The following is a 26,806-nucleotide window of genomic DNA, read 5'->3' as shown; positions in this document are numbered from 1 at the left end:
CTGCAGGTCTTGCTGGTGGTGCCGGGTGGAAACGTGGGCCTCCCACGCGTGTCTGCCTCTGGCCATGCTGGATCTCTGTGCTTTCTGGTGACCCGGCTTCCCCAGAGCTCCACAGGCCCCTCTGCTCAGCCCAGGGGCCACAGCTCCACAGTGCAGTGGCCAGGGGGGCCTGATCCCCTTTCGCCCAAGGCCTCTGTACTCCTGGGTCCCCAGAGAAAACCCAGAGCAAGCAAGAGTATGCAGTAAATATAATCAATCAGAAAACAACACAAACTCCATCACTGGATGGTACACAGACAGCACAAAGCTTCGAGGGGCGGGGCAGGGCGACTCGGCCGCTGGCGAGGGCTGCCCCATCTTTTGGCAATAAATAAAGCTTGGGAAACTTGAAACTTTGACCGTTTGGGTTTTGTGTCTCAAACACTGGTGAGTCCTGGTTGCTCTTTGGACGGTGTGGTTACGGGAAGTGCGGCCCGCTCAACATGCGGAGGGCGGGCTCAGGGTGCAGACACCGGGAGGAAGGGGACCGGGGGGCGTGTACAGGGCTGGGGGCGGCAGCGGCGAGTACGGTTATTGCTCGGAGGGGGCGCGGACTGCCGCGAGCACTCGCCGCGGTGAGGTAAACGGCTTCGGGGGCTTGGAGGCCACGGCCTCGAGCTAACCTCACAGCCCGGGCCCGCGCGCCCTCTCTTCGCGGAGCCTCGGCGCCCCTTGGTCCCTGCGCGTGCGCCTTAGCGCGAACTCCGGCGCGTGCTAACCGGACGCGTGCGAACCGGACGCGTCGCTAGGCTCGATTGGTGTTGGGAGGGGCGCTCTGCGCATGCGTCTCGCGCAGTTGGCTCGCACTGCCCCTCCAGGATGCAAGCCCTACGCATGCGCTTCCCGTTGCGTCGGGCCGTGGACGCGGCGACCCCGGTCACTAGGCCGAGGCCGCTGTCTGGGGCCAAGGGAAGTTGAATGTGGTCCTCGGAACCCCTAAGTTGAGAATCCGCCACACTCCCTTTAGTCGACCCGATGAAGTGCCCGGAGGGGACTGTGTGCATGCGCACTTTGGGCTGGCGCAGGGTGCCTGGGGCACTGCGTGCGTGCTCGAGGCCCGCGGTCCCAGCGCAGGCGCGCCGGGGCGTCGCACCTCAGGTGTGTCCAGCGCCGAGGCCCCGCCGGTGCCGACTAAGCTGACGAGGTGGGCGCGGGGCGCAGGCTTAGACCGGGCTGTGGTCGGGGGACGTGGGCGCGGCCACGGCCAGCGCAGGGGCCGCGGCGACAGGCTGGGCCAGGCGTGGCGGGAAGAGCCTGTCGTCGAGGCTGGCCGCCAGCTTATCCAGCAGCGCGCCCGGGGGCCCGGCGCACAAGCCGGAGCCAGGGCAGCCGCCGCCGGGCTCCTCCTCGATGACGGGGATGGGAGGCGCGGCCGGGTCGTCGCCCACACGGACGTCGGGTGGGCAGTCGACGCTGTCTCCGCGGCGCAGGGGTGCGCGTGCGGGGCGGGGGGCGCCGGGCTGGGCTGCGGGTGGGGCGGAGGGTGCGGCACGCGCGCCTGGGTCGCTGTGCTGCCGGCCGCGCTGCTGCCACTGCTTGCGCGTGTGGGGGTGCGGGTGTGCGCGCGCGCGGTGGCGCGCTGCGGCGGGAGGGGCGTCGTCGAAGTGCGGGTCGTGGCGCAGGAACTCGTGGAACAGCGCGTCTGTCTTCTCATCGATGCTGTAGTCGCGGCGCGGGGCGCGGCGAGGCCAGGCGCGCGGGCTGCCAGGCCGGGCGGGCGCCTCGGGCGTGGGACCCTCGAAGCTGCAGCCCACGGTGGCTTCACGGCCCGAGCTCGTGAAGGAGGAGCGCTTCTCGGGCGCGCTGGGGGGCCCGTCGTCGCCCGCGCCGCGGCCCTCGATGCTGGCGTAGCCGCTGTCCATCTGCAGCAGCTTGCGCGGCCCGCCCGCCTCGCCGTCCGCCGTCCGTGGTGTGGGCGGCGGCGAGGGTGGCGGGAAGGCGGGTGCGGCGCCCCCGGAGCCCGAGCTGTCGCCGCTGCGTACCGAGTCGCGGTCGTTGCCGCTGCTGCTGTGGTCTGAGGCGGTGGCCGCGTGCAGCTCGAGCGAGGCGCGCAGGCTCCAGATGTCGCGATAGATGGTCTGCGCCTGCTCTGGCTCCGCGTCTCGCTCACCATCTGTGTCTTGCTGCTGCTCAGGCCCCGCGCTGACGCCGCACTCCGGGGGGAACTCGGGGCTCGCTCCTCCTGCGGCGCCCACCTCCTCGGCTGCCTCTAGCCTGCAAACCAGGCCACAGCCGTCAGGAGGCAGCCCAGGCCCCCCGCACCCCCTCCCCGGCCACCCTGCCTCTGGGTCCGGGAGGGTGGGCACAGGTGGGAACCCTCTAAGGTTGGCCAGGCCCTGTGGAAGATGATGTATTTGCATGCTGCCTGTTCACTCTGCACTGGATGCTTTTCGAGTAAACCCGGAGCCGTCCTGGCGCCTGCCGTTCAACCAGGGCCTCTTACAAAATGTGACCAGAGCATCTGCTGCCACTGCAGGAGGTTGGCCCCTTGCCCAGAAAGAGTGAAGGCTGTTCTCGGGAGATGGCCTTCTTTGACTAAGAGCTTCGTGTACCAAGGGGTGGCTGGGGATGGACTGGACCAAGCAGGGTCCAGCTCAGCCCCTACGCCTGGGTGACTCTGAGTGTGTCGCCTCAGCCCCCCGCCATAGACTGACAAGTAGCCAGGAGGAAGATACACACAAAGGAAGTGTTAACTACCCAGACCAGGAAATGCCCAAGAGTCGGGAGCCCTGCTCCCGGGATCCAGTTCCCCATCCCACTGACGTGGGCCCAGAGCTTCAGCAGAGTTGTCCTTGGGCTGGGGGAGGGGGTACCGCTGGCAGAAGTGGTCACAGCAGTTTCTGAGTAGCGGCCTCCAGCCCTCAGGAGCATGGACAGGCAAGAGGGACCCTGGGGCCACAGCGGAACCCTTCAGGCTCCACCAGGAAGCAGCGATACCCACGCGGACACATACCCACAGCGGCCCTACTTGAGCAGGCATTCTGTCTTGGAGGCCCCGCCCGCCCCTCTACCCTTACCCAGTCTCCCCCTGCTTCCCTCCTCTGGTCCGTGCTGGAGAGGTGGCCCCAGCGAGGCAGCCTCCGGGAAGGACGGTGGAGCCAGAGGAACACGAACACGACCACCTGTCCGAAGGGCGGGGAGAGCGCTCCCTGGGCCACCTATGGGGGACGGGGTGGGGCAGGGGCCCACCCCTAGCACCTCTATCTACTGAAAAATACCTGCCGAGAGTGGGGGGCGGGCTGGCGGGGCTGGCGGGGCTGGCGGGGCTGGCCAGGAAGGGGCGGGGGCTCGGGAAGGCCACGGTGTCGCCAGCGCTGGCGATGTACTGGATGAAGTCCACGTGGGGGGCGTCCCCCTCCTCGTGCTCCATGCTCTCGCTGGCTGCCCGCTGCCGCTGGAAGTGGTGTCGCTTGGGGGAGCCTGTGCAGAATAAGGTACAGCAGCCTGCCTGGGCCCCTCCCACCGCGGGCCCCACCCCCTGACCCCTGAGCCAACAGAGCCAGCCTGGACCAGGTGAGCATGTACCCAGCCGTGCAGGTGGGGAAACCAAGGTGCTGAGGGCAGAAAGACCAGGACCGAAAGCCCAGCAGCCAGGGCAGGCGGGACTGGAGGTGCCAAGGTGGCAGCATTGATCCGAGTGGCCCTGGCAGGCAGGTGTGGCCAGAGCACAGCCTTGTCCTGGACGCCAGGTAACAGACACAGCCCGGCTAGAGTGCCAAAGAAGGCCGAAGGTGGGGGAGAGTGAGGGACAGGTGAGGGGGGAGAGGTGACGCCCTCTCCTGCCAGCTCCAGCCCTGCCGGCCCAGGCCAGGACCCTCCCACAAGGGAGGCCTCAGTGGGAAAGCCTCAGGGGTGGGGATGACAGTCACCCAGCAAACAGGTTCTGGGTGCTTCTGTGCCTGCATTTGCTTATAATCAACCTCCCGAATCACAGGCTCTGTCTGGGCTCCCAATGGCACAGTGGGACGAGCCCTCCCCTCCCCTCCCCTCCCCGGCCAGGAGCACTTCAGCCAGAACTGACCCCTCCCCCCACCCCACAGCAGCTGGAGCCGGGCCCCAACAAGGGGACTGGCACTGTCACTGGCCACGCACCTTCCCTGGCCTCCAACACTGCTCATCCCCTCGCCCCGCCTTTCCTGGCAGTGGGACCCACCACCTCCGCCACAGGGCAGCAGGCACCCCAGCGCCTGGCCCCGCTCAGCTCCCATGAGCAGGGATGGTTGTAGCTGTTGGTGCCACCTCCCCCCCAAGACACACATGCATGGTCCTCGGGTTGAGGTTTGGAAGCCCTGTATCCAGGGCCCCGTACCAGGGGTCTGCAGGATCGAAGGCCCACCACCTGCAGTTGTAAATAAAGTTTTATTGGCCAAAGCTGTACTCTTTTACACGCCATCTAGGGCTGCTTTCACGCCACCGCAGCAGAAACACTGACCACAGAACCAGAAACACACCATGCAGTGCCTCGTAGGTGACGCTCGCTGATGCCCGCTCTAGCCTGACAACCCCTTGTTTTACCGGGGCTCAGCGTGCAGCCCTGGCTCTTCCTCCTGACCAGCTCTGACCTTGGGCGAGATGCCCGCTGGTAAGCGGGCGATGCTGGCCAGCATGGGGTGGGCGCTGGGGACCCCTCCCAGGGTGCAGAGCCGCCTGCTCCACATTCTCCTGGGGCCGCCCCTGGGCCTCGCTCCCCACCAGGGACCACAGCTCACCTCTCGTGTCCAGACTGGACGCCCGCTGACTGGGCTCCAGCTTCCATTTCTTGACTTTGAAGTAGGGGCTGGCCCCGTCCAGGCTGGCGTGGCGCCTCAGGCGGGTGAAGAACTGCAGGACGGGGCCTGCCCCAGAGGCTGGGCCTGCCTCCCCAGGCCCTGCTGCGGCCCCTGGCCCACCAGGCTTTGCACTCCTGGCCCCTGCATCCAACTGTGAGGGAAGAGGGATGCTCTCAGACCCCCCAGCCTCTCCCTGCTGCACTAGTGCCAGCCCAGCCCAGGCCACCCGGCACTCACACAGAAGGCAGAGGAAGAACAGGGGGCTGGGGGTGGGCTGGGGCCTCCTCCCCCCGAGACCCTGCCTGAGAGGCTCCCCAGGGCTCGGCCAGGCGCTGGCCACCTCTGTTCCCCCAGCCCTGGACACAAGGGGTCCCGTCCCCTGGGCTGAGATGGGTCCCTGACCACACCCTCTGCAGCTGTTGGACTGCCCTGTGTGCAGGTGAGCCAGCCGTGCATGTGCCCTGTGTGCCACCTGCCCCTCTTCCCCCCAAGCTCGGGGACCAGGCAGGGGGCCACAGGCTGCCCCGTCCTGGAGTGGGATGGGGGATGCATGCGCGGGGGCCTCACCGAGGTGCCTTCCCCAGAGTCACTGGAAGCCGAGGGGCTGATCTCGAAGTCGGCAGGGCCCACGGCCGAGTTGTAGGGGTCACCTGGCAGGGCGGAGCTGGGGCCCACAGAGCGGCCGGTGAGGGCCTTCCCCGGGGGCTGTGGGACAGAGCCGGGGTGGGGAGGAAGCAGTGACAGGTCAAAGAGCACGGGTGGGGGGGATGCGTGCTGGACCCGCCACCCGCTGGACCCGGCCAGGCCCCACTCCCCACCCGGAGGTGAAGGGCGCAGCCAGAAGGTGGGAAAAGTGGTGCCTGCTGGGGGAGGGTGGGCCGCCCCTGAGCTCCGGGCCAGCTGCCACCCCCAACTCACCTGGAAGATGGCAAGGCTGGCCTTGGGGGCGGCCGTGGGGTGGGGTGTGGCAGTCGCACTGGCCTCGCCTGAGTCACACTCGTGGATGGTGACGATCTTGAGGGGCGGCAGGTGCAGGTGGGTGAGGCGGGCGTTCTTCAGGTGGTGGAAGTCCCCCTCGGTCAGGGTGTACCTGCGCCCAGCGCGCCTGCCCGTCACCTTGGGCGAGCTGGGTCCCTCTACCCACACCCCAGCGTCCTCCCCGGCCCCACCGTCACCCTGCCCGCCGAGAGTGGGGGACAGCCAGGCACCGGCGGGGGCCAGCTCTGCCCCGCAAGCCCAGCGCAGCAAGGTGACCTCCCAGGTGAGCCCCGGCACTGAGCCCTCCTTACCGGCGGCCCTTGTCCTGCGCCTTCCGGCTCTGCTCAAACAGGGCCGCCTCGTTGAAGGACACCCGGCGGCCGGTGGAGCTGGTGGACAGGAAGCGCTCGGTCTCGGCGTCCTGGCCCTCGGGCTCCTCCCCCCTGAACTCGGGGTCTGCGAGGAGAGCCAAGAGAGGGTGGGCCCCGGGTGGGCCGCGCCAGGCGCCGGCGGGCGGCTGGGCTGCGGGGCCGGGTCGGGAAGGGAGCGCCGAGGGCCCGACTGACCACCGGGGGCGGGGTGGGGGTGTGGAGGGCACTCGCTCATCCGCTCACACACTCACTCACGCAGCACGCGCCTGTGAGCACCTACGCGTGGGCTTAAGGAAACAGAGATGAGTCGGACTCGAGCTGCGCCCAGTCTGGTGGGGGAGACAGACAGACACAGATGGTCAGGCGGCCCGGGGGCGGGGGGGGGGGGGGCGGACAGACGGGCGGCGACAGGCCTGGCAGGGCTCCTCACCTTGGGCAGGGCGGGCGCCATTGTCCAGGTAGCTGGTGGTGGTCTTCTCTGCTTCCTCTGTGGCTCTGGGGAGGGGCAGCAGGAGAGCAAAGTGGGCCAGAGGACCCAGGGCGCTGCCCACGGGGTCCCCCGCAGGGCTCATGGCCACCGGGGCATCCTGAGCTCACGGAGCCCACTCCCTCGGACCCACCCCATTCTCCCAGGCTCCTGCGCAGACACGTGGGCACCGTCACTCAGAAGCAGGCCCAGCGCCCCTGCGGCGTGGGCTCTTAGGCTGACCTGTCCTAGCTCCCCTGCGGGGCAGGTCGTGGGGCTGGGGGCCCGCGCACCTGTGGACGCGCCTGTGGACTTCCCAGCAGCGCCTGCAGAGCAGCAGCGTGCCCGACAGCACCACGAGGGTGCCCCCAACGAAGAGCGCCATCACCACCACCAGCAGCATGTAGTTGTCCAGGACAGGGTCGGGCTCCCCCTGCGGGGCCAGCGTCAAGGGTCAGGGCCTGTGGGCGTGGACTCTGGCGGCCCCGCCCCCCACACCCCCCTCACTCACGGTGGGGCGGCCCGTGGCGTTGTCCCACGTCGTGGTCAGGGCGACCGTGGTGGAGGTGGTGGCGGCCGTGGCCATGGTGGCCGTGGGCTGCATTCTGAGGCTAGGAGGAGGGGCCTGGAGGGGCAGGGCCTGCTCAGCTCCAGCTCCTCTGTCCCTCCTCCCGCTTTCCCGGGAGCTCGAGCAGGGGACCACACAGGGCGGTGACTCACGAAGAGGTGGGGAGGAGCCCCGAGGCAGCCCCCACCCGGGTCAGATCAGACATCCATGTCCCCATCTTTGAAAAGGGAGAGGCGCGTGCGTATCAACAGCTTCCCCAGCCGGTGGGGCCGGCCCGGCAAGGTGGCATGGGGCCGGAGCCCTGCCCAGGAAAGGAGAAGTGCCTCTGCGAGGAATAGGCAAATTGAGGCTGTCAACTCACTCCCGCCAGACCCCAGGGGCCCTGCCTGCACCATCAGGGAGCGGGAGGGGCCGCCTCGGCCCCAGGAGACTGGTTCCAGAATAGCGGGGACGCGGGCCATCCCTGGGGCTGGCCAGCCCGGGGAGGGGGTGGAGGGGCTGAGCGCCGGGACTCCAGGTTACGACTCCTGGATGTACAGGTTCCCCCTCCGCCCAGTACCGGTGGGAGTGAAAAGGCCAAAGGAGGCGCATCTGTTCCCAACCCTCAAGAATCTGGTTCCCATGGCGACTGAGCTAGCAGGCCAAGCCGGGGGGGGGGGCGGGTTGCCAGGGAGCACTGGGGAGGGGAGGGGGCGCGGGGGAGGGAGGCCTCCTGCAGGGGCGGCTGGAGCCAGCCCCGGGCGGCAAGATGGCTGCTGCCGCCGCCGCCCGCCGGTGCCCGGTCGGCTGCGCGCCCCCGCCGCACCCGTCCCCGCCCGAGCCGGCTGGGCTCCACGTCTGCCTGGAGCCGGGGGCACTGAGGCAGAGAGGGTCTCAGTTCTCGGGAGAGGGACTGCCTGGACCTTGCACCTGACCGCCCTCCCCAACGCGCGGCTCTTCCCGGCGGGAAGGACCGGTGGCCGCATTCTGGAATCTCAGGAAACCGAGTCCGGGGCCGGGACGACCAGCAGCCCTGAGTGGGCACGGCGCGCGGCCCGTCCCCACACGAAAGGGAAAGCCTGTGTACAGGTTCCAGCGCCCCCAACCCTTTGGGACTTTCACCCTACTCGACAGCGGGGGAAACTGAGGCCCATAGCAGGGGAGGGTCCGGGAAAAGCCAGGTGTCCTCGGCACTTCGGGTCAGAGGCTGGCCGCGGCTCCCCTGCATTCTCGGGGGAGGGGGCGCCTCTATGTAGGTCGGGAAATGAGTTCAGGTTGGGGGGAGGGGGCAGAGGCACAGGGACGATGACAGGAGACCAGGAAAGACAGCAGGAGGCCGAAGGGGAAGGGAGGTGGACTCCTAGGGAGCAGGTGGGGACGGGAGACCAGGGCGGAGGTTGCCCACGGGCCACCCTAAAGTCCTGCCGGGCCTCGGCTCCCGATCGGGCTCGCCACCGCGCCCACCCCCGCGTCCCCAACCGGCCCGGGGGACCGGGATGGCGAACGATGAGATGCAGACAGCCGACCTCGGGCACATCTCAACCCCGGGCTAAGCCCGGGGGCGGAAACGCCACGGCCCTCGCCGAATTTCTCAGGGGGAAACTGAGGCTGAGGGAGGGCGTGGGCGAGGGTCCCTCTCCGGGCCGCCGAAGACGGGTGCAGAGCCTGGCAGGTTGGCCCCCACGCCGGCCCTGGCCCCTCCGCTCCCTGCCTCCGGCCTCGCCGCCTCGCGGGAGAGGGCCGGTGGTCTCTAGCCAGGGCGGGCCGTGCGGCCTCGGCCTGTCCCCCGCCCGCCCCGGTGCAGCCCCAGGCCCGCGCGCCTACCTCAGCGCCGGGGCGCGCGGCCCATGGGCGGCGGGCGGGCTGCTGCACGGCGCTCCCGGCGGGCTCCGGCGCCCGGTAGCCGCGGAGCAGGCGGAGAATTTATGAATGGAGAGCTCGGCGCGCGGGGGAGGCAGGCGCGAGAGGAGGGGTCACACACGTGACCGCGCTGGCGGCCAGCCCGCTCCGACCCGCTCGGTGCCGCCCGGTGCTGCCGGGTCCCCGGCCGGCCGCCCCCACCTCGCTCGCCGCCGCTCCTCGCTTGCTCCGCGCCGGCCACCGCCTCCCCGTCCCTTCCGGCGGGGGCGGGGGGCGGAGCCTGTGCTCCTGGGCGCCCCCTCCCCACGCGAAGCCGCCCTCTCCCGAGGCAGCTGAATCTCCGCCCCCGGCCCCTGAGGCACGATTTCCCCGACCTTCACTGGATCCCCGGGGACGGGGGACCAAAGGGGTGTTGGTCCCAGGGCGCACGACTCCCCGCGGCCTGGAGTCCGGGGGTGCCCAGACTCCCTAACCATCGCTTCCCCGGTTTGGGAGTCTCCGGGGTGCACAGCCTAGGGGCTCCAGGGCACATGTCCCACTTTTCTTCCCCTACATGGGCAGCACTGTCAGGGTTGTCTTGTTGTTAGGATGAGCAGCAAAGATAATGGAACACAACGCATTCTGAGTGCCACCAGGGCTTGCCTGGGGTGGGGTGACAACAGGACTACCCCTGCAGAAACCCCATGCCTGGTCAACCCCAAACTGCTCTTTCTCAGACAGTTGTGCCTCATCTTTCTAGATGCTCAGGCCACCAATCTGCCACCAGCCAGGTCGGGGTCCCATCCCAGCCTGCCAGGCCTTGTGTTCAGCGCAGCACAATGGCACCCCTTTCTCCTCCAGTGAAAGAGGAAGGCCCAGTCCAACCCCAGGGCCTTTGCACGTGCAGGTGCCAGGCCCGGACAGCTTGTCCCCTCCGGAGCTTCCTTCACCTCTTTCCCAACGACGAAGTCTTCATCTCCTCTTGACTCCCTTTGCTAACAAAGCAACTCCCACCCCACATTCCGGAGCTCTGCTGCGCTTTGCTTCTCTCCAAGGCCCTGCACGTCGTTGCCTGTTACTTGTTCCTCTGCCTTGTGTCCCTCCTCACCCCTGCCCCCACTGCGGTGACCTCCAAAAGCAGTTCATTTACAGCTGGGTCCGAGAACAGAGCATAGCACAGGGGCAGCACCCTGGAGAGAAGGTGTGTGTCCAGTGGATGAAAGGGTGACACAGCCCAAGGAGGGCAAGGGGCAGTCAAGTGGACAATTACCCGGGAAGGCTGGCTCCAGGCGTGTGGGAACTGCATGGGCAAAGTCCCTGAGGTCCCCAAGTGTGTGGGCTGAAGGTGAATGTGTTGGAGGACCAGGGGGAGGCAGCTTGTGTTCCCAGCAGGGGAATGATGTGGTCCCTCTGGCTGTTTGTGGAGAAGGTGCCCTGGTGAAGCTAGGGGAGGAGCCTGTGGCCATCCAAGTCAGTAAAGGTAGCTGCAGGGGCCGAGCTGGGTGGCTTGTCGATGGGTACACCAGAGAATTCCAGGATAAACCCGGGTTGGGGACCTGAGTAACAGGTGATGCGCCGACCCCTTGGCTACCCTGGAGTGGGGATTAGAGACAAGTCCAATAGATGGGTCTGAGAAGCATATGAAAATAGGCCTCTTTTCCAGTAGGATCCAGGGTTCCGGGACGAGCAAGCCGTGCACAGGACGCACCCCTAAGAAATGGGAGCAGAGCTTCCCTCTGCACACACCTGACTAGGGCCAGGATGCCCAGCGCATAAGGACTGATTCCACGAGTACCTCTCACAGCGCTGACCTAGAGAGGGTGCGGGGGCCTGGGCGCCAGGCCCCGGGCCTCCCTGGTGTGGGAGCCTCTTTCGGCCACAGCACCTGCCCAGCCACGAGCCCAGGTGTGACCCCCCTCCACCCCCCGCGCCCTGCACCCGTCCGCTCCTCACCCAAGGCCCTTCCGGATGTGGACCCCAGCCCGGTCTAGCCGGACTCCACGTTTTCCCGGAGCCCAAGGTGGGGGCTGGGGCCCAACCCGGGGTGCCGACCTGCCCGCGCGCGGGGGCGGAGCGGTGACGTCAGCGCCGCGAGCGAGGCTGCGCGGGCCGAGGTGACGTCCGCGGAGCCCAGGGCCGCCCGCGCACGCGCCCTTGCGTCAGCAGCGCGCGGAGGCGGTGGCCGGGAGGGGCTGCGGGGGGCGCATCTCCGGGCGCGGCGCGCCCTCTGCCGGCGCCCTTAGGGGTGCAGCCAAGAGATTCCTACACCGTTGGACGCTTACGGGAGCTGGACACTCCGCCTGGGATACCGTTCCCGGGACGCCTGCACCTCCTACAATCACTGCGTGCCCCATCCGGCCCCCATACTCTTTTTCATTTTTAAGTATTTGTCACCTCCTAACATACTGTACAATTTATTACGTTGAGTGTCTGTTAAACGCCCCCACCACCCCAAACTAGAGCAGGAATCTTAATATTTCCCTGATGTCTCCCCAGCGCCTGACATCCAATGAGCGCCCCCAAAATCTTGAATTAAGTGTCTCTTTCTCCGCGCGGGCTTCTGGTGCTCCCCGTGCAGAGCCGTGTAACCGACCCCCGCACCTGACCACCGGGCTGGGAGCTCTTGCCGGAAGGAAACTACAACCCCCAGCATGCCGCGCGTCCAGGCGGTTCGCCGTCTACAACATCGCGCACAGCGCGCCGGTAGTCGTAGTTCGCGCCTGCGCCCTCGTCGGGATTCTTCTCCCAGAAGTCCTCGAGCGTCGTCTTCCTCGACCTCCAGGCCGCTGGCGTCCAGCCGGAGTCCGCCCGCCCCTGCTCTGCTGTCCGCCGTCCGCCCTCCATCATGCTGCCCGCTGCGCTCCTCCGCCGCCCAGGCCTGGGCCGCCTCGTGCGCCAGGCCCGCGCCTACGCCGAGGCCGCCGCCGCCCCGGCCCCCGCCGCGGGCCCGGGACAGATGTCTTTCACCTTCGCCTCACCCACGCAGGTTCGGACGTCCGCCGGGCTCGAGACCCCATTCTGGACCCCGCGCCCCTCCCCCGTGTGGCCCAGGATCCGAGCCCCCAACCCTCAGGTCGGCGACCCCCATTCCCGACCCGCGCCCCTCCCCCGTGTGGTCCGGGATCTGACCGCCCAACTTTCAGGTCGCTCCTCAGCCTCCCATTTCGATGTGCGCCCTTCCTCACGTGGTTCAGAACCTGAGTCCCTGGGCACCTTTCTTGTACGCTCCTCCCCAGGTGGCTCGCTGGTTCTGCCTTGACCGCGCCTCCTTACCCGAGGGCTAGGGTGCCTGGATTACATTGTCAAGTAGACGAAGGCGCTGCAGTCCTGCACGAGGACCCCACCGAAGCATCGGCTGCCTCCGTGTCCCCCGTCAGCTTTCAGTCTTGCCTTGGCTGTTTAACTGCGGCGGAGACTGACTGCTGTTCCCCGAGGGACTAGCCTGAAGTGACCCTTTCTTTATGTATCTTGTCTAGGTGTTTTTCAACGGCGTCAACGTTCGACAGGTGGACGTGCCCACGCAGACCGGAGCGTTTGGCATCTTGGCAGCCCACGTACCCACACTGCAGGTCCTGCGACCAGGGCTGGTTGTGGTCCACGCTGAGGACGGCACCATCTCCAAATACTTTGGTGAGTTGATTGGGAGGGCAGAGGGAAGGGGCTGGGTGGGAGATGCTTGTCTCAACGGGTTAGTTCTTGTTTCAGTTGGCAGTGTCAGGAAGGACACCAAGGATATAGAACTCCCCGGCACTGGGCTGGGTGTGGTTAGGGATGTAAGTGGTCAGCAGTGGGCCGGGCGGGGGCCCATCGGAGGAGAAAGGATCCTCAGTTCGGAGGAGGTTTTCCACAGCGTGGCCCCAGCGGTACAACCCAGACTGGAAATCAGCTTCGGCTCACTCCTAACCCTGGCTCAACTCCTGGGCTGCTGGGCAAAAGGAGGGGACTCTGTCCCCATGTCCAGTCTACAGTAGATGCACTTGGTGGCCTCTGTTCACTTGTGTGCTGGGGCCTTTGGATCGTGGAGCCACGCTGTGTGGTCACCCTCCTGGCCCTGCAGGGGCTCTGGGGCTGACTGTGTCCCCACACCCGTACATGGACCTCTCACTCCCCCTCCTCCTGCAGTGAGCAGTGGCTCGGTCACGGTGAACGCTGACTCTTCGGTGCAGTTATTGGCTGAGGAAGTCGTCACACTGGACATGTTGGATCTGGGGGTGAGTGTCCCAGGGGAAGCTGGTGCTCCGAGCTGCCACGAAATCCCCAACTGCAGGGAGGGAACAGGTACCGGGCTGGGCTCCTTGCTTCGCCCTCACCCGCCACCCACCCCCTGCAGGTGGCCAAGGCGAACCTGGAGAAGGCGCAGTCGGAGCTGTTGGGGGCCACGGACGAGGCCATGAGGGCCGAGATCCAAATCCGCATCGAGGCCAACGAGGCCTTGGTGAAGGCCCTGGAGTAGGTGGTGCATGCCCCATGCTGGCTCCGGCAGGGAGACTGGGCCAGAGCTGGGCAGGGGATGGCCTGGCGTGAGGACCCAGTTCCTGTGGGTGCAGGTTGTCTGGGAGGCTGGGGGAGTGATCCTGGGGAAGCCATCCTCTCTAGGAAGCCACCAGGGGGCAGCGCAGTACCGGCGCCTGCCCAGAGCGCCTTTCAGGGCTCTGCCGCTCTGTGGTGAATAAACCAGGGAAACAAGCCAGCTCTGGTAGGCCTGGGGGCTGGCGTCAAGGTCGGGCACTTGCCCTACCCGTGGGGATTACTCTCACCCCGGAAGGCTCTTCCACTTCCTAAGATGTCCCCAACCTGACGTGCTGGCCACCACTTCTCTGCCGCATCTGCCACAGAGACCTCTGCTCCCAGCCACCGGCAACGGACAGCCTGCTCCCTGCCCGAACCCTCATTAAACACCTGGAATCCAGTTTGCATACGCTGACTTTATCCTGCTTGGTGGTGGGCTTGGGACCCAGCGCGGCCTCTCCCCTAGTGTCCTGTGTCTGCGCAGCGAGGTGGGGCAGCCAGCCTCAGCCTTCCCAGCTCAGCAGGCTGTAGTCTGAACCGCTTGGGGTGTTGGCGGTGCGGGCTCAGCTCGCAAAACTAGACTGGGTTGTGGGAAGGCTGTTGGCTGTCACGCCGGGAGGGTGGGCACAGGCGAAGGTCACCAGCCAGGGCTGGGGATGGCAGGCAGCAGCGTGGCTGCCACTTCTGGGCTGGGCCTGGGCTGCTGGACAGACATGAGGCTCTGCCAGGTTCCAGACTGTGACGCCTGTCCCGTGGGCTCCCCGGCCCCGCCCCAGCTGCACTGGGAGGGGGTGGGTCCTGCCTGCTCCAACGGAGGCCCTGCCCTGTGCCTGCCTGGCCTGTGGGTGGCCCCAGCTGGCCAGGTGCCCGATCCCTGATGGTGTTGGCACCTCCATGGCACCCGGGCCCCTGGACTGGCCCCAGATGGGTGGGGTGGCCAGGCGGGGGCGGTCCTGGCACCTTGAAGCTTCAGGGCTGTCCCATTTCTTTCAGCCAGTAACTCACTTTTGCAACCATGGGGGTGACCCAGGCACTGGCCACCTCCTTGTCCCCCTCCCCGGCCCTGGGTCAGAGCAGAGCTGGTGGGGCATTTCATGGGGGTGAGTGTGTGGGAAAGCTTGGGCCTCTCTGTGTGTCACCGGCAGCCAGAAGGTGACGGAGAGGCCACTCCCGGGCTTGTCATTGGCACGGGTGGGCTGTGTGGTCTTGTGTCACGATCTTATGCGAATGACTGTCCCGTAGCTGCCTCAGAGGCTCGATGTCTGAGGAGTCTCCAGGCAAGCTTGCGGCTCTGGGCGGTGTCCGTCTGGGGCTCGCTCCTTCTGTGCAGGTGAGGTCCAAGCAGCCGGCCCCCACTTCCTCAGGAAACCCCAGCTCAGCTAAAGCTGGGACAGCCGTGGGGTCACAGGTGCAGCCCCACTCCTCCCCTCCTTGTCTCCCGGCTTAGAGCCCAGGTCTTCGAGTTCCTGGACTGGCTTCTCATCTGTTCTATAAATAAGAGCAAGGACACAGTTGGGGGCTGGTGGGGGCTTGTGGGAGGAGACCCTGGACCAGTGGTCCCCACACCAGGGAACCTGCCTGCACCATCACCCCCTGAGGCCACAGCCCGGGGCTATGGGACACAGCCACACAGCTAGGACCCCCAGCATGGTGCAGGCCCCCTGGGGGATGTGCACGCCTCAGAGCCCGGCTTGGGGACACCTGCGCCCTGACAGCTTCAGGGACAGCCTGTGCTGGCCAGGCTGCGTCCTGGGGTGGGAGGCACCCAGGGTGGGATGGGTCACAGGGCCAGGAACCAGGGGTCACGACCCCTTCTGAGAGTGCAGGCCTTGGGCCTCGTGGGGGCAGGCGGTGCCCAAGGGTTCATCTCCTTCCCAGGAAGGGGTCCCCTCGTGCTCTGAGTGCGCTCACGGTCTGGGACCGCCCCCCATAGCACAGGGATGCTGAGTGGGAGAGAACAGGCCTTAGGCTGATCTGGCACGTTGCTCAACTGGGACTTGCAAAGCCAGGCAGGGGCCACTGGTCTCCTGTGTGTGTGACCCTCAGGGGCCCCATGCCAGGAGACAGCCCACTTCCCTGCAGGCAGACAAACCAGCCCCAGTGAGATCACAGACCCGTTGGAGGTCTCAGCCGCACCCCACCCAGCGCCACCGGCCCACCTGAGGGTCCCACCTGGCCTGTCCCTCCGTGAGCCCTCCAGCGTTCAGATGCTCCGGCTTCAGAGCGCACGGTCCCCTGTGCTGCCTTCCTGCTCTCTCTGCAGGCAGAGCAGGCTGGGCCCGCAGACCCTCAGCCCGGCCCCATCACCAGGTCTCGGGGCACTCGTGAGAGCCTCCGGTGCTTTGCGCTCACTTGCTTCTCACCTGAGCACTGTTCTGTTTATCTGGCAAACTCCTATCCGTGCCTCAACCCCAGCCTCCTGATCCCTCCCTCAAGCCCAGCCCTGACCCTATGGGGCTGGGAGTGTCTGGGTGTGCCTGTGAGAGGGTGGGGGGCCAGAGGCTGCAGGAGCCCTTGGGTGGGAGCAGGAGGCAGACCTGGAAAGGAGCACAGCCCTGGGAGGGGCCCCCAGGGCAAGGCTGGGGGCGGAGGTGGTCGGGTCAGATAAAGGGAGACACCAGATAAGTGGACAAGTGGCCTGGGGTCCCCCTCCTCTGGACAGAGAGGGAGGGACGACTGAGAGGGCCCTACCCTCAGCCAGGGTCATCCTTAGAAAACCCCTTACACAGGGCGACCTGTAGGGACACACCTGAGGACATGCCAGGCTTCTGCCTGTTAATGGCTGTGTGGCCTCAGTTTACTCACCTGTAAAATGGGTAGGGTGATTACGCCCACCACAAAGGCAGGATACCAGCAGGTGAGCATGCCTGATGGGATGATGGCAATATTGCCAGGCCTAGGTGAGGGCCCCACATCCCCAGGCTCCAGAGTGAGGTCTGCTGTGTTCTCTCACTTCATTCTACTGCCACCCTGCAGAAACTGAGGCTCACAAAGGTCAGTGCCCTACGGGGTCACAAAGCCCAGCGGGCGGTGACTGGATGCACAAGGCAGGCCTGGCGCTGGTGAATCGCTCCATAAATGCCCTCTGAGGTCACCGTTAAGGGATGTAGTTGGCTGGGCCGCCAGGGCAGCTGGCTGGGGCCCCCCCACTGCAGGCAGGTGACCCCAGCCTGTTTTCCTGGACCGAGGCCGCTGACTCAGGCCCCCCTTACCGCTCCCCCACGCGGGCGCCCCCAGGCGGAAGCACTCGGCCAGAAAGGGGGCGGGGCAGAGAATCCAGCTGTGCACCCCGAAACCCCGTAGCACGGGCCGGAGTGCGGGTGCACCCGAGTCGTCAACGCGGCCGACCGTGACCCCAGGTTCGTAGCATTCAAGGAGCGCCACCCCCTCCCCGTTTAAAATGCGAGATTTAGGGGGCGGGTGGCCCAGGCCCGACGGCGCCCCAGGGCCCTGGCCGGCAGGCAGGGGCGGGGGCCGGCCTGCGTCACCGCCTGCCCGGCCCCCCGCCCCCTGGCCGCCCAAACTCCACCCCGAGGGAAGGCGGCGCGGATAAAGGCTCGGGGGCCGCCCGCTCGGCCCCAGACCGGCTCCGCCACCGCGCACTCAGCCTGGACGTGGGTACACTCAGGACAGTTGGGACTTCGGACTTGCCTCTCCCGGTGAGTGGGGGGCGGGACCTCGCGGGCCGAGGAAGGGGGTTCTCACTCTAGGCTCTTGAGGGTGCCCCACTTTTCTTTGTTCTTTGAGCAGGCAGTGTTCAAAGGTGTCTCCAGCCCTGGGAAGCCCCCCGGGACGTGGAGTGGGAGGCACTCGGCGCAGCCAGCACAGCCCGGGAGGGACCTCTGCCCCCGCCCCGCCCCCCGGGCACTCCCCCTCCCCGAGAGTGACCTTGAGCTAGTTGCCTTTCCGGCCTCAGTTTCCCCGAATGTGAGGCCCCAGTCTCCTGACTTGGAGGCTTCATACCCCTAGCGAGGCTCCCACAACGCCCGCAGTCCCGTCGGACTGCCCCCGTCCCTGGAGGCCTCGGCGACCCCTCCCCGGGTCTCCGGGCAGCGCTCCCAGGTGGGGCCGGCAGAGGGCGCGCCGGCGCTGCTGACTCACCGCAGCCCCGAGCGGCGCGCGCGGGCGCAGCCGGGGACGCCGCGTCACGTCACGGCTCGGGCGGGCGCGAGTCGGGAAGCGGGCCCGGCCCGGCGGGACGGGGGTGGGACGCGAGGTGGCACCGGCGCGGGAGGGCCTCTCCGGCACCGGCCACGTCACCACGGCACCGGCCACGGGGGTGCAGGCCCCGCCCGCAGCTCCACCCCTTGCCGGGGCTTCACGCCTCACGGGTGGGGGGCACCCCGGACCGACCCTCCCGCGAGCGCCCCAGCCTGGGCTCGGCCACGAGGCGCGGGGACAGCGTCCAGCTTCCGCTAGCGGCGGCTTCCCGGATCGGCGCTTAGGGAAGGCCCCGGCTTCCTGCTCCTTCGGCGCGCAGCCACTGCCCTCCCCCACGGCGCGCCGCCCCAAGCCTGGGTCCCGCGCCCCCCGGGCCGGGCCGCCCGCCCTTTGTTGCGGGCCCAGGCCTTATGAATGGCCGCGGCGGGGCGGGGGTGCGGAGGCGGGCCAGAGCGGCGCCGGCCCCGCCCCTGCCGCGCTCCGCTTGGCCAACGGGACAGGGGCGGAGCGAGGGGTGGGCCCGCGCGGCCACGTGGGGCGGTGCCGCGGGGGCTCCCATTGGCCGGCCCGTGTGGCCGACTGGGCGTTCAGCACGCGCTGATTGGTCGGCGCGGGCCGGCGGAGTAAGTAGTGAATGGGAGGGGGCGGAGGCCCCGCCCTTCGGGACGTTGATACATTATAACTTTTTTTTCTTGTTACTTTCACCCCCAGATCCTCCGGCGGCGACGGCGGCGGCGGCTGTTGCTAAGGGAGGGGACGCGCGGGGAAGCTCGGCCCGAGCGGCAGACGGCCCTGAGCGCGGCCGGCTGAGTGGCGCCCCCTCCTCCGAGACCCTTTCCCGCGCCCGCCGCCCTTGAAAGGAGCTGAGAGTGTAGTCCCCACCCAGGAAGGTGCCCCGACAAGCCGACGCGACTCCGGAGCGCCACTCGGATTTTTGATTCTTGATTCGCCTTCCGCTCCTGGGACCTTCTCGAAGGGAAAGCGCGCTGCCCCCCGCCCTCAGGGGCCCCGAGGACCCCTGTTTGGGGAGCCCCCCCCGCCCTGCCCGGAGGCGCGGCAAGAATTGGCGGCGCCCCGCGGACTCCAGCCCCCCAGCGCGGGCCGGGGATGGAGCCGCAGCCCGGCGGCGCCCGGAGCTGCCGGCGCGGTGCCCCCGGCGGTGCCTGCGAGCTGGGCCCGGCGGCCGAGACGGCGCCCATGAGCCTGGCCATCCACAGCACGACGGGCACCCGCTACGAGCTGTCGGTGCCCCCCGACGAGACGGTGGAGGGGCTGCGCAAGAGGCTGTCCCAACGTCTCAAAGTGCCCAAGGAGCGCCTGGCGCTGCTCCACAAAGACACGTAGGTACCGCGCGCCCCCAGCCCCCGCGCCCCCCGGGCCCGCCGCCCCCTCTGGCCCCGGCCCCGGGGCGGGAACAAAGAGCGCGCCGCTCGGGGAAGGAAGGGGGCGGCCAGACGGGGGGCGGGGGCGCGCCGCGCGCTCTCGGGCGCCCTCTGCTCGGCCCTGCCAGTCTTGGCCCCCTCCCCCGCCCGGGGTCGCTGCACAAAGGCGGCTGCGAGGGCGCCTCGGGTCGGGCTTAGGCGGCGTCCCCCACCGGAAGGCAGGAGTCCCGGGCGGCGCGGGGGTCACAGCTACGGGGGTGGGGGGCGCGGCGGCTGCCTCCTCTGCCTGCGACCCGCCGGCTTCCGCATCTGCTCGGCGGCCCCCTCTGCGTCTGGCTGCCTCTCCCCCCACTTGCGTCTCTCTGCCCCCCTTTGTTCTCGCCACCAAGCCCTTCCCGCAGTCTCCCCCTCCCCCCCCGCCATTTAAATCGTCTCCAAGCCGGGAGCCCTCCCTCCGCGGGCCTCTGGGGACACGCAGTGTCCATCCCCAGCGGAGGGGCCCCGGTGGGGGAGGGGCGGGAGGGGGAGGGTCTCCTTTGTCTGAGCGGCGGCCGCGGCGGCGGCCTGCGCCAAGGAGGGAGGGAGGGAGGAGGGGAGGCCCGCCCGGCGAAGCCCGGAAAGGCTAAGCGCTTGGCCCGCAGGGACAGCCCAGGCCCCGGTGGTTGAATTACAGGGGGGCGGCCCCAGGGTTGGGGGAGGGTGCCAAGGGACTCGCTGGGCCTAGATGGTGAAAACGTGCCTCGCTGAGGCGCAAAGGGAGTGCCCCCAGTCCAGAGTTGGGGTTCCTTGGAAGAAGGGATCTGCACCGTCAGCAGGGGCTCCCAGGGTCTGACCTCAACCACGCACACACTCAGGTCTCTGGATCTGGAGACCAGGAAGGGGTGGGGGTGATGGATGCCTGTCTCTACCTCACGAGCCCAGCCCTCCCCCGCGGACTCCGCTTCCGAGCCCCTGCCTTGTCTCGGTGTAGCCTCACCCTCTTCCTTCCTCCCCACTCAGCCGGCTCAGTTCGGGGAAGCTGCAGGAGCTCGGCGTGGGGGATGGCAGCAAGCTGACGCTCGTGCCCACCGTGGAGGCGGGCCTCATGGTAAATGGCTGGGGCGGTGCGCCTCGAGGCCCCGCACTGACAGGCAGCCCCCTCCCCTGCGAGCGCAGTCCCCTCCCCTGCCAGCACAGTCCCCATCACACACTGGACCCCTTCCCCTCCGGGCCACCCACCCCACCCATCAATAGGGGCCCTCCCAACCCCGGTGCTCGGGTGCGCCCTCAGGGTCTCTTCTTCCTCTCTCTGTAGTCTCAGGCCTCCAGGCCAGAACAGTCTGTGATGCAGGCCCTCGAGAGCTTGACTGAGACCCAGGTAAGACCCGCGCCGGCCCCCTCCTGGCCCTTGGGGGCAGCAGGCCCAGTGCCCGGCCACTCTGGAGGGCCTGGGGGTTGTTTGTGCCCCCAGCAGGCCTGTGAGGAGGGGAGGGGACGCGCCACTCCGCCTTCGTGCCAGCTTGGCCTGGTCACCCAGCTTCCTATTCCTCCTCCCCGCCCCCCCAGCACTCACCATCTGACCTTGAGAGCCTTCTCTCCCACGGTGGCCGCCATGGGGGAGGGGGCCTAGCTTTCACAAGCCTGCCTGCGGGGTGACCTTGGCCCATGCTCCCACACCACCGGGCCTGCGTCCCCAGCCTCACCAGCCGTGCCGAGGCACTCTCCCCCCTGCGCCACTGTGGTTTCCCCAGAGCGACCTTTTTAACATTTCTGATGGGGGGGGGGAGGAATGGGACTGGGTGATACTCTTTCCGCCTTTCGTGACCCCATTGCGAGGGGTGGGGAGTCACCCCTCCCCCTCCTCCCTCTACCCTTTGTTCTCTGCCCCAAAAGGGGGAGGGGGCGGGGGCGCGCAGCCCCTGGGGCCAGCACAGACCAGACAGGATGTTAGGGAAATATTTAGTAAGTGCCGGGAGGGCGACGAGGAGGAAGGCTGGGGCTGGCCCACACTGGGTTCCCGGTTTTGTTTCAGGTTTTTTCTTTCCTCCTCCTTTCCTCATTTTTCTGGCAGCAGGGCCCTCCTCCCAGGAGGGTGACACAGGCCTCAGCTATCTGCCCGCTGCCAGGGTGGGGGTGGCAGGTCCCCGGCCTCAGGAACCTGCTCAGCGGCTTCCCTTCCTCCTGCCCTGAGGCCCTTGCCCCCTCCCGGCGTTTAGCATCCTGCCCTCACCAGCCAGCTGGCGCGGGGGGGGGGGGGGGACCCAGGAGCTGGGTGGTCTGCCGTCAGGAGGAGCAGTGGGGTGGGGGGAGAGCCAGGGTCCCTGGAGTCGGGTGGGGCTAGCGTGTGCTTTCCTGGGGCAGATGTGAACTGAGCTCCCTGCTCCTGGGGGGGCTGTGGTTGGCAGGGGGCCCCTGGGCGTGTTTGGTTCGCATCCGCTGCAGGGTGTCTACGTCAGGAGGGAGATGGGAGGCTCTGGGCGGAGTGACTGGGCTCCCAGAGCTGCTTCTCCGCCTGGCACCGAGTCATGCCTGCCCGTTCACCCTCCCCTGGGAGGAAGTTGCAGGGTGGAGTGGGGGGGGGGACACCCCAGCTGCTCTTGGGAAGCCACCCCAGGCCCTTCCTGCAAAGGGCATCTCTGGGGCTGGGGAGGGCGTGTGCACAGGGACTGCGGGGTGGGGGCTGCGCTCGGCCCGCCTCCTTTGCCTTCTCCCCATGGCCCCCAAGCAGGGAAGGTTACGCCAGCCACTGCCAGCAGGGAGGGGGTGGTTCTGAGTCATCGCGGCCTGTGTCACTTCTCAGAAACCTCCGCCCCATCCCTGCCCGGGGAGAGCACGGCACTGGCCGGGCCCCAGAGGAGGGGTCCAGTGCAGATGGGGGTGGTATGCACCCCTCGCCCGCTGCGAAGGGGCTGCCAGACTGAAGGTTCATGTTTGAATGGGCTGTGTTGAAGCCCTGGGAGACTCGGGCCCCAGGGAACTGGTCAGGGTCCCCCCAGCGCCCGCAGAGGCAACGCCTCCCCCTCAGCCTCGGCCCCGCCCAGGACAGATAAATATTTATCTTGAGAAAGCAAAGGTTAGGACAAGAATTTGTCCAGGAATTTCGCCCACTCGCTGTTCCAGTGGCTTAGCTGGGAGGGGGCCTGAGCTAGGCCCCTGCAGTGTTCACAGGCGAGAGAGGGTGGGGTAGAGGTATGAGGTGAGGGTTCTTTGAGAACAGTGATTGCTGGCTGGGCCCCGCCCCCTCTGGCCTCGGTTTCCCCTTGAAAGAACCAAGCTGGCCAGGGCGGGCCAGGCCCCCGTCTCACCCGCCTCTGTCCCCCCACAGCCCCCAGCGGCGCCCAGCCCGGGCCGGGCTGGCGGAGGCAGCTTCCGGAAATACCGATTCATTTTATTTAAGCATCCGTGGCACCGACAGGGACCCCAGAGCCCAGAGAGGGGCGGCGAGAGGCCCCAGGTCACGCAGCGCGGGGGGCCGGGCCGGGCCGGGCTGGGGGCACGACAGGCTGGAGCCCTGGGCTGATGGGCCGCTCTCTGCAGGTCAGTGACTTCTTGTCGGGCCGCTCGCCGCTGACTCTGGCGCTGCGCGTGGGTGACCATATGATGTTCGTCCAGCTGCAGCTCGCAGCCCAGCACGCCCCACTGCAGCACCGCCACGTGTTGGCTGCCGCCGCTGCTGCCGCCCGTGGAGACCCCAGCGTGACCACCACCCCTGTGTCCTCTCCCTGCCGGCCAGTGTCCAGTGCCACCCGCGTCCCCCCAGTGCCCACTGGCCCTGCGCCCACGTCCTCCCCTGTCACGGCCGGCTCCTTCCGCTCCCACTCGGCCTCTGCCACCTGCCCCGAGGTGAGTCTGGGGGAGGACGTGGTGGGAGAACGTCAGAGCCCTGGATACGTCTTTTGTATCAAGGGCCGTCCCCAGACCCTGGGCTGGTGTTGGTCTGGTGGGTGATCCCCTGACCCTGAACCCCAAAGCTCATGTGCCTCCCTCCCCCATCAGCAGATGGACTGCTCCCCCACCGCCAGCACCGGTGCCAGCCCCACGTCCCCCGCCGGGGGCAGCCCCACGTCCCGCTCCCGCAAACCTGGCGCAGTCATCGAGAGCTTCGTGAACCACGCCCCGGGGGTCTTCTCAGGGACCTTCTCTGGTAGGTGTCATGGCGTGCCCTGCGAGCAGTCACGTGAACCCACGCCAGGCATGGGACACACTCCCCGGGATCCCCACGCGTGTGCCCGGCCATACAGCAAGCCACGTGTCCTCATGGGTGGGTGCGAGCGCCCGTGTCACCCAGGGTTCCGCCTGCACATGTGAGACCCGGGCACTGCCGAGGCCTCACGTCCACCACTGGGGTCCTCATCCACGCCCCTTCCCGCAGGTACGCTGCACCCCAACTGCCAGGACAGCAGCGGGCGGCCGAGGCGGGACATCGGCACCATCCTGCAGATCCTCAACGACCTCCTGAGTGCCACGCGGCACTACCAGGGCATGCCCCCATCGCTGACCCAGCTGCGGTGCCACGCCCAGTGTGCCCCGGACCTCGCCCCCAAAACTACCTCCTGCGAGAAGCTGGCGGCCGCGACCCCGGCCTCCCTGAGCCAGGCCCGCCTGTGCAAGCCCCCGGGTGAGTGTCCACCCCCACCCCACCCCGTCCTGGGTCTCTCAAGGCCCCTCTGTGCGCCTCTCAGAGCAGCTGAGCCGCTGGTGGCGGGGAGGGGGCCGCCAGCTGCCACTCGCCCTGCTTTGCAGGCGCGTGTAGAGAAGGGAGTGTGTGTGCTGGGGGCACACAGCATCTTTGTGCCCTCCCCGGGGGGGGAGTCCATCCTCACTTCCTCCTCGCCCCCCTCGGGCACCTTCTCCAGATGGTGCGTGGGGCCTCTGTGAATGGGCCAGTCAGGCTGAGGAGGGGGTTAGCTTCCCCCTCCCGCTCAAGGGCGGCCTCCGCCGCCCCACCACCACAGCCATCTCGTTATTCCGGATGCCTCCGGAGTCCTGTAGAACCGTGATGTGGGCCCCCAGGCCCGGTCTCAAAGGGGAAACCAGGGCACAGCCTGAGTCCTACCCTGGGTCACAGAAATAGCCTAAAGGGTTCAAGCTCCAGCTCATTTTTATGCCAGCCGTGTCCCCGGTGCCCGGCTCAGGCCAGCCCCTGCCCTCATGGAGCTCACAGCCTGCTGTTCAGCAGACGTGGAATTAATGATCTAAAGGTCCAGCAGACCCTCTTGACCCACTCACTCGCTGGCGGGAGCGTCCACAAGAGCTGGATCGGGCCTGATGCCCATCTGCTGGGGGTCCTCGCGTTTGGTTGGGGGTCTGGCCTCCAAGGGTCGCTCAGGGTCATGGTCACTGCCGCCTCTGCAGGGGACCGGCTGCGGCAGACAGAAAACCGAGCCACCCGCTGTAAGGTGGAGCGCCTGCAGCTGCTGCTCCAGCAGAAACGGCTCCGCAGAAAGGCCCGGCGCGATGCCCGGGGCCCCTACCACTGGCCGCCCAGCCGCAAGGCCGGCCGCAGCGACAGCACCGGCGGCGGGGGAGGCGGCGGCCCCAGTGAGGCAGCTGGCTTGGGCCTTGACTTCGAGGACGCCGTCTGGAAGCCAGAAGTGAACCCCGACATCAAGTCAGAGTTCGTGGTGGCCTAGGAACCCTGTCCCTCGCCCAGGGTGGCCTGTGAGCGTGGCCCCACGCGGGAGGGCCAGCGGCCGGCTGGTGCAGTGGGGCGCTTCCCCCTCCCGGTTACGCGGCCTTTTTTTTTTTTTTTTTTTGAAATTTCACTTCCTACCGTGGTTTTCCGAACTCTCCATGGACTTGGGTTCCTGCCTCCTCGGTTTGGCTCACACTGCCCGCCCCTCCCTCCATCTCCCATCCTCATCCCCGACCTGGCCGGGTCCCTCCCGCCCACCTTCCCAAGCTCCAAATATGTAGCAGTCTTTCCAGATGGTTGAGAGCGGAGACAAGGAAGCCGCCCCCCACTTCCGTTCTGCCGCCCTCCCCACCCTTTTCAGGTTGAAGTCAAAAATGTAGATGCCTCATTATGCACTTTACAGACAGGGGAGGGGGCCGCGGAGAGGAGAGGCCCCCACCACAAACCCTGGCCCTAAAACAACTCGGCAGGTGCGACCTTGACCACCAGGGACTGTTTCTCTTCCACATCCGTACTCTTTTCTCTTCCTGGTCTCTCCTTTTCCATTTTTCTTTTTCCTGGGAAAGAAAAGAAAAGCCGTTTCAGGGGAGAGGCTGGCCAGAGCCTGCCTTTCGGTGTGGGCTGGGGTGCGTGGGGGGGGACCCTTTCCTGCCAGGAAAGGAGAGGGAGGGAGGGGTGGTGCCCGCCGCCAGCCTGCACCCCATCCACGCACTGTGCGACTTCCTTCAGCGCTACCCCACCGCCCCACCCCGTTTTTCTGAGCTTGGGGTATTTATAGACTATTAATTTTCTGACTGAGCCAATAGTGGTTGGGAATCTCTTGAAAAATACGGAGAGCAATGGCTGGGGGGGCGGGCTTGACGCCCCCAGCCCTCCTTCCCCACCCAACCTGAGGGATCTGGGCCTGTGGACTGTGTCTGGGGGCCCTCCGGCAGCTGGGAGGGGAGGGGAGGGGGTGCTGAGCTGTGAAACCCCAGGAGGGGCAACGCTGTGTAGCATTAACCCCCTTGGGGGGGGGTTCGCTGCTGGTCTAATTTGGACCCTCCCCACTCATGCCCATGCCCCAGGGGCATCCCCCAGGGCAGAGGGACAGACCTCTCCCCCCTTACTGGGGCCATTTCAGTGGGGTGGAGGGTTTTTTTCATTCACTTTTATTTTTTACTGATAAAGGAGATGTTTGGGCCCTGCCCCCCCACCTGTCAGTCTCGTCCTGGCCCCGCCCCTCTGTGCTGCGCAACACCCCTCGCCCTCTGCCTGCCCCTCCCTCCTAGATGAACCCCAAGTCCTCACCCTGCCCCCGATTATGTGTTTAAAGTTAATGGTTTCAGATGTGAACATCTTGTGTTAACTGTAGCTCTGTACATTTTTTGTGGGGGGGGGTGGGCAGGGAGGGGTCAGAGGGTAGGGGTCAAGGATCTTTGTTTTTGTTTTCGTTTTTCCAAAAAAAAAGAAAAAAGAAAAAAAGGGGCGGGTTTGTTTTTGAAGCGCTGTCTTGGATATCTATTTAATGTGTGTTCTGATGGGGTTTTTTTTTTAACGATTTTTAAATAACGTCTGTGCCTCCGCTGGTCTGAGAGTGGAGGCCCCAGGCAGGAACCGCCCACCCCTCTCTGCCCTCTCCAGGGCCCCCCCCAAGAAAGCATTACCCACCCTCGGGGGGTCGGGCTGTGGGGTGTCCCAGCACCTTGCGGGAGTTTCCTGTATGAAAACATGAAATTGGAAAAGAAAACAGCCTCCACAAACACCGTGATTTCAAGGAATAAACAAAATGAAACGAGTGAACCTCCGGCCTGCTCATCTCGGGGGGCGGGGTGGTCTTGAATGTCACAGAGTGGGCTGAGTACGGTAGGGGGTGATCTGTCTCAGGAGGGTCGGGTTGGATGCTGGGGTAGCCCGCCACCCCAGGGAGTGGGAGGTGGAACGTGCTCCCAGGGCGCCCAGCGGGGGGAGGGGCGCGTCCCGGAACAGTTCCCACGCCCCCTCCCCGCTTTGGGGTGAGGGTGGGCAGGAAGCCGCCTGGCGGGGGAGGGAGGGCCGGCCACTTCCCGGTACCCAAGGCCGGAAGTCCTGCAGGGTGTGGGCACGGGGCTGCCAGCCTGCGTGCCCTGGGTGGGGCCTCTCCGTTCTAGGC

At 67.1% G+C, this 26,806-nt stretch overlaps 3 protein-coding genes across 12 annotated transcripts; 2 read left to right on the top strand and 1 right to left on the bottom strand.

Annotated features, from left to right (window-relative positions):
* Nucleotides 1-230: 230 nt before the first annotated feature.
* CBARP (CACN subunit beta associated regulatory protein) lies at nucleotides 231-18,073 on the bottom strand. Of its 5 annotated transcripts, none has more exons than XM_060145804.1 (10): nucleotides 17,620-18,073; nucleotides 7,135-7,248; nucleotides 6,917-7,056; nucleotides 6,588-6,652; nucleotides 6,098-6,242; nucleotides 5,727-5,898; nucleotides 5,376-5,513; nucleotides 4,749-4,959; nucleotides 3,258-3,459; nucleotides 231-2,253 (listed from the first exon to the last, which is right to left on the bottom strand). In XM_060145804.1, the coding sequence occupies exons 2-10, from the start codon at nucleotides 7,225-7,227 to the stop codon at nucleotides 1,203-1,205; spliced, it is 2,217 nt and encodes a 738-aa protein (XP_060001787.1). In that variant the 5' UTR covers nucleotides 7,228-7,248; nucleotides 17,620-18,073; the 3' UTR covers nucleotides 231-1,202. The 5 variants fall into 5 exon arrangements, with proteins under 5 accessions (XP_060001787.1, XP_060001788.1, XP_060001786.1 ...); XM_060145805.1 differs by lacking the exon at nucleotides 17,620-18,073 and adding an exon at nucleotides 10,963-12,035; XM_060145803.1 differs by lacking the exon at nucleotides 17,620-18,073 and adding an exon at nucleotides 8,995-10,903.
* On the top strand, nucleotides 11,723-13,918 carry ATP5F1D (ATP synthase F1 subunit delta). The gene is made up of 4 exons (XM_060145822.1): nucleotides 11,723-11,995; nucleotides 12,486-12,639; nucleotides 13,132-13,220; nucleotides 13,340-13,918. Exons 1-4 carry the CDS (start codon nucleotides 11,855-11,857, stop codon nucleotides 13,460-13,462), a joined length of 507 nt encoding a protein of 168 aa, XP_060001805.1. The 5' UTR covers nucleotides 11,723-11,854; the 3' UTR covers nucleotides 13,463-13,918.
* On the top strand, nucleotides 17,049-26,457 carry MIDN (midnolin). Of its 6 annotated transcripts, none has more exons than XM_060145817.1 (9): nucleotides 17,049-17,177; nucleotides 18,391-19,019; nucleotides 20,061-20,148; nucleotides 20,356-20,418; nucleotides 22,366-22,494; nucleotides 22,578-22,883; nucleotides 23,040-23,184; nucleotides 23,413-23,658; nucleotides 24,396-26,457. In XM_060145817.1, exons 2-9 carry the CDS (start codon nucleotides 18,787-18,789, stop codon nucleotides 24,671-24,673), a joined length of 1,488 nt encoding a protein of 495 aa, XP_060001800.1. In that variant the 5' UTR covers nucleotides 17,049-17,177; nucleotides 18,391-18,786; the 3' UTR covers nucleotides 24,674-26,457. The 6 variants fall into 6 exon arrangements, with proteins under 6 accessions (XP_060001800.1, XP_060001802.1, XP_060001798.1 ...); XM_060145819.1 differs by having other exon boundaries at nucleotides 17,050-17,177; nucleotides 22,438-22,494; nucleotides 23,037-23,184; XM_060145815.1 differs by having other exon boundaries at nucleotides 17,050-17,177; nucleotides 23,037-23,184.
* Nucleotides 26,458-26,806: the final 349 nt, after the last annotated feature.

The sequence above is a fragment of the Lagenorhynchus albirostris genome, chromosome 3 (genome assembly GCF_949774975.1).
Source record: "Lagenorhynchus albirostris chromosome 3, mLagAlb1.1, whole genome shotgun sequence".
Lineage (NCBI taxonomy): Eukaryota > Metazoa > Chordata > Mammalia > Artiodactyla > Delphinidae > Lagenorhynchus > Lagenorhynchus albirostris.
Note: the sequence above shows the minus strand (reverse complement) of the source record. Positions and strands in the feature narration are given on the sequence as shown.